At 35.8% G+C, this 5,988-nt stretch overlaps 1 protein-coding gene across 1 annotated transcript; it reads left to right on the top strand.

Moving 5' to 3' along the window:
• Window positions 1-318: 318 nt before the first annotated feature.
• On the top strand, window positions 319-2,320 carry LOC108382095 (heparan-alpha-glucosaminide N-acetyltransferase-like; the record flags this gene model as incomplete). Its single annotated transcript, XM_017638491.1, has 4 exons — window positions 319-494; window positions 1,225-1,394; window positions 1,467-1,653; window positions 1,729-2,320. Coding segments are annotated over 4 exons (828 nt in total), but the record flags the coding sequence as incomplete, so codon positions are not given.
• Window positions 2,321-5,988: the final 3,668 nt, after the last annotated feature.

Below are 5,988 nucleotides of genomic sequence, written 5' to 3'. Positions count from 1 at the left end.
CAGGATGGTCAACAAATAATTTTCAAAAATCAAAGGTAAGTCTTAGGTACTTCAAACAGGGACTTTGTTGTAAGAAATATTCAATGGGCCATAAAACTGCATACAAAAATAACTTCTAAAAAACCCAATTAAAAAGTGGAAAATTTTGATGAAAATTTGTTGAATTTTCCTAAGTTTTTCATAAGGTTTTTTGTGGATGTTTTTTGTAGGAAGAACTGTACTTTTCTAAAAAATATTCAATATATGTATGTATATAAATGTGTTTACTCAGTCACAATGAATTCATAACGCGAACAATCATTGTTGCCCACGGCACAGTACATATTGTGTCCAGTCAATCCAATAATACTTAAATACAAATTTTTCTTACAGATCGCTTGGAAGCGTGCTTTGTGTGATGTTCTTTTATTGCGAGCAGAATTTTTAGTAATGATCTCGCTCATTGCGATTTATTTGGGTCTGATATTTGGGCTTCCCGTACCTAAATGTCCCACGTAAGTTTGTGCATTCAATAACTTACATACATACATATAAGGATGGTTCTTAAAATATTAAATACCAAAATAAAGACATCCACGAAAAGTTTAAAATTTTAAAATAATTGTTAGGGGTCGCCAACAGGGAATGAAAAAATTTAAATCTGATAAACTCGACATATTTTTGAAAACTATTCATATCCATAAATTCATAGTCAAAGTCATCGCCAAATGAATTCATCATGCAATATTAATTTCCAAAGTGCAGCATTTTTTTAATTTTTTCCAAGTTCTATAACACTGGTTTACAAATAATTATTTTGAAAACTTATAGAGGAGGGTTCGTACGGACTTCCTGAGCTGAAAACGATTTTTTTTTTTAATTTTTCTTAAGGCAGTCTTTTTAGACAGTAGTATTTTTGTGTGTTTACGATATATGTACATATCACTTATTTTGACCGGAATAAAACTGGCTGAGTTATAGCTAGCCAAATTTAAAAATTTGTAAAATTTTCGCGATTTACGAAAAATTTCAATTTTCTCAACCCATAAAAATTATTTTAAAATTTTGAAATTTTCATAGGTCTCTTTATTTTGCATGTATGTAGAACAAAACAAAGGGATGACCCGACAAAATTTAGATGTTGATATTTTTAAGAACCACCCTAATACATACACACTACATTCGTATGCATATACATAACTATATATCAACTACTTACATACATATAATTTCATATTTTCGCAGCGGTTACTTGGGTCCTGGCGGCAAACACGCTCTGGCAAATTATCCCAATTGCACGGGTGGCGCCACTGGCTATATTGATCGTCTGATTTTAGGCAATTCACACATCTATCAGCATCCGACCGCAAAGTATGTGTACGGCGCTCAGGCATTTGATCCGGAAGGAGTTTTTGGTAGCCTAAAAAACTCAACTCTTCATTTCTAAATTCCTCTTTCAATTAAAAACAAATCATATCATATTTCAGGTTGCCTTTTGACTGTGGCTCAGACCTTTTTAGGCGTGCTCGCTGGCGTTATTATTTTGGTTCATACTAACTGGAGTGCACGTATTAAACGTTGGCTCTACTGGTCTATTGGATTAGCTCTGCTGGGTGGCACACTTTGTTTTTTCTCTATAGAAGACGGTCCTATACCAATTAATAAAAACCTCTGGTAAGAAATTAATTTAAAAACGTCTATATGTTGTACTAATAGATATGCTAATCTTATTTTTTCTCTTCTCTGTAGGTCTCTTTCTTTTGTTTTGGTCACCTCTGGATTGGCGTTCTTTGTGCTCAGCTTACTCTATTTCGTTATTGATGTGCAACGTTGGTGGACTGGCTATCCATTCGTGCAGTCCGGCAAGAATGCCATTATAATGTATGTGGGTCACACCGTGATGCATAAAATGTTGCCATGGCATTGGCGCATTGGACCAATGAATACTCATTTTGTGCTCTTGCTTGAATCCACATGGAATACTTTGCTTTGGGTTGCTATTGCATTGTATTTAGATTCGATAAAATTTTACTATAGCTTATAAAAGAACAAAACTTAAAAAAAAAGAATAATGCAATGTGAGAGCAATAGTTTGAGGTATTTTAAATTTAAGAATTCTCGAAAATGTTGTAATATATATGTATAATACAATCAAAAAATAAATGCATAATTTTACATAGTCATATACTATATAGTTAGATAAGATTGTAACAGTAAATTTACCTTAAATTTATATCTACACATATTTAACGCTTATATATTTTGTAATACAAACTCGTATTTTTAATCAAATGGATTTATCCCTCCAGTATTGGTTTGAATAAATATTTTGTATACTTGATTGGGCGCTATTTAAGAAATACACGAGTACTGGAACAAAATTTTTCTGTGGTGGTCAGCGAATTATCTGAGTGGTCGACATACGTCAATAGTCTTTAGAGACAAAACCAGCAACCCTAGGAAAATTAAACCCTGTTGGATTACTACATATCAAAGCTACCTCAGCCAACAGAGGGAGTCTCTATTGTCTACTATGCTGACGACTGCTTTACAATGGCGTCCGGGAATGTAATTGATGACTTGTACTCGAAAGTAAACGGTTACTTCTCCGAACTTTCTCACTTCTTCACTGCAAGGAACCACCTGGACGTAGGAGATCAGATGAGAGCTGGGAATTCACGCCGACGAAGAAAAAATTCCGACGGCGAATAACCCAAAAATTCTGGGAGTTACCTTCGATAGTCTGCTCTCCTTCTCGGCGAATACAACGGCAATTGTCAACAAAGCCCAACAAGGTCCCCAAGTCGCTAGCCAGCAGCACATGGGGGCAAATAAATTGAAACGTTGTTGGCAACCAGTAAAGGAGCATAACTCGATGCTCAGCAATCAGTTCTTAGTAGGGTGTCACAGACGCGGGCACCCGAACAGACACTTGCTTGCAGGTTCATAAACTAACCTCTGCACCCGACAGCATACCGACAGGCCAAACAAGCGCATTTACAGTGAGTCGGTTTCGATTTACACCAACTCCCGACCTGTGATTGCCGTTTTGGGAATACAGCCACCCGACGTGGACGAGACAGAGCTTTGTCCGCCTCGGAAGAATCACACCACCATAGCCCAATTATTCTCTGGCTAATGCAGCAAGCTAAACTGCTACTTGAGCAGGATAAATGCAGATGTGCCCAATGAGGGTCTGGCATGCGGAAAGACACCTCACGACTCGCGACATCTCATCGCATGCCACCCTCCCCTCTTCCTTTTTGGCTCTACAACCGTTTGTCGGTTTGGGCCGAGACAAGAAAGCGTCTTCAATTGCTTCTCTCCTGTGCGAATTTGCGCCAGTTGATTATCCCGAGCGCAGACAGGTCCTTCTGTACTTGGCTCTTCCATACTCTCTTGAAAGAGAGGAGTGAGAGCCAAACAGCCAAAGGAACGCGAAAAAGCACTTTTCGTGTAACTATTCCGTGCTCATCACGGATATTTACGGTAATTTTGGTAATTTATTTAGTTCTTAAGGAAGCAAAATTTTCTGTACATATTACTTTTACTGTTCCGTCAGAGCAATTTTTGGATGAAAAATCGCTTGATTACTTCAAAAGCAGTAAATAAGTTCATTTGGGACAGAGAACATAAACAAATAAAAATAAAACTTTTTAATATACATCCCACATTTCTATAAATGTACTACAAAGTAGAAAATACTTTTTCCAGGTGAATTATGTATGTATGTATATCTCTATTGAAATATTTGATAAAAGGGCAATATTTAGCTTTCTTTTTATTTTACTATAAAATTAAAAAAATTGCAAAAATTTGCTTTTTGACACTTTTAAAGCAAAATATCTTAAAAATTTAGCCATATTAATGTTTTTAATCTTAATCAACGGAAAAAATGATATAAAAATTGGTTCTTTGATATGCCAAAAATGTTGTTGGCCAGTGTAATCTTTAAATTTTTTTTAATGTAGAAGTGATTTTCGGGATGATATAAATTCCTTTAAATATATTTATAAAAGCAGTTCTTATTCAAGTATATACATATACATGTGTGACAACATCGAGGCGCATGCCACAAACCGGAGGAGAAGCTCGGCCATATACATACATATGTGTAAGCTAAGGGTGGGTAACTCTGTAAATTTTCGTGTGCTGACTCAGTAACTCCAACTCACTTTAATGAGTCAGCACAGTGAGCTGGCACAAGTGTGCTATCGCACAATTGGTATGTACATCAAAATTATTGATGATGTTAGTAATCGAAATCGATTTAGAAAAGGTTATCCTTAGCTTCTGTTCGTAGCTGGCCGGAAAAATTTTACAAAGCTGATTTCAACTGGTGAGTTCATTTACAAAATAATTCCCTACTTAGTTTTGCTTGAGAGTTGTCACATAAGAATCTGTTAAATGGGCCATGCATGTAAGCGGTTACCCAACGCATAGCACTTCACATGTAGAATTCTGTTTGGTTTTGATTTTTACGTAAAAATGGTATAGCAGTGCAAGTATGCATAACTTGGCTATTCGCCTTGCTTCTTTTTAAATTTGGTAGTCGTATATTCAATTGATGGTTGGTCTAGTGATGCCATCTATTATGGTACTCTTTGGAAGATCGTATTGTGTGAATGTGTGAGCTCATCAATTGAGTTACCACATCGACACAGCAATGCAAGCCGCACCGAGCTATGCAAGTGTCAGCACATCAACTGAGTTACCATATCGACTCTGTAGCACACTGAGCTATACATTGTCAGCACATAAACTGAGTTACTGAGTTACAAATTTTTTCAGAGGTGAGTCTGAGCGTGCGGCACAGTTCTAAGAGTCAGCACAGTAACTCAGCACAGTGCTGAGTTACCCACCTCTAGTGTAAGCGCCAATCTATTATTACCCCGCAAACACATTCTGAACGTTCAGAAAATATGAGTATCAAAAACGAAAAATGTGTAACTCTTATATGAATCTTTTAGGATTCATATATGATCCAAGTTATGAGCCAGCACCTGTGCCAATATAAAAACAATAAATATTCGAAATTTGTATCTAAACTTGTCCATACAGAAATTGAAAATAATTAGAAAACAAAAAATTAAAACAAAATTTAACTGCAGCTGCTGCTATTAAATGCATGTTGGAATGCATATATGCACGTAAGTATGTACATGTATGTATGTTTTAAAAGAGTCCAAAATAAGCCGTATATCAGGCCAATAAGAGTCCAATACGACTCATATTGAGGCTCATTTGTTGTATGAATTTAAGCTCATATAAGTCGCCCTTCGGAGGAAGGGAGATACCCTCATATCGGACTTTTCGTAAAAACTCATTTACGACGTCAAATGTTTGTTGGGTATAATTAAATTTGCTACACTTTAAAATATGTACAACTTTAAAATTTTCTGTATCAGCGTATGCTTTCCTCTTTTTTTCTGAATATTGTTTTGTCTGCAATTGCAACAGCTCCCAGTGGCTCGGTTGCGAGCCATAGTATACTACATATTTATTTTGTTGCAGTTGTGGGTAATTTTGAAATCAGAAAGTATTTTCCTAATTGAAAAGGTGCTTGGAGAATATGTACATAATTGAATTATTGTCTGGGAGGTATTATTTTGGTCAGATTTGTGGAAGTAGTATGTACGATATCTCATTAAATTTTATATAAATTAATTTAAAGTTAAATTAATTAATACGCTTAGTGCTTTTCAAACAAATTAAATGATTTGATTGGATTTTCCAACATTTTCTTTGCGAAGTTGCGCCAGTTATTCACTACGCTGGTGGATCCTAAAACTCGCTTGCAAGCTTCTAAACATCCACATTCAATGTTAACCACAATAAAACCTCTTAATTTCACTGGACTGCATTGGAAATTCTTTAGCAAACTAATAGAAAATTCACGCCATTCAATACCGTTTGTGGTTCGCATAAATGATTACTTTGGTAGCCTGCAGCTGATTTCCCAAACTTAGCCAAATACAACGTGCTGCAAAATTTAAATCACTCACTGCC

Source organism: Rhagoletis zephyria, unplaced genomic scaffold, assembly GCF_001687245.7.
Source record: "Rhagoletis zephyria isolate East Lansing unplaced genomic scaffold, Rhagoletis_zephyria_1.1 Rzeph_scaffold_25153, whole genome shotgun sequence".
Lineage (NCBI taxonomy): Eukaryota > Metazoa > Arthropoda > Insecta > Diptera > Tephritidae > Rhagoletis > Rhagoletis zephyria.
This window is presented reverse-complemented; position numbering and strand designations above follow the sequence as displayed.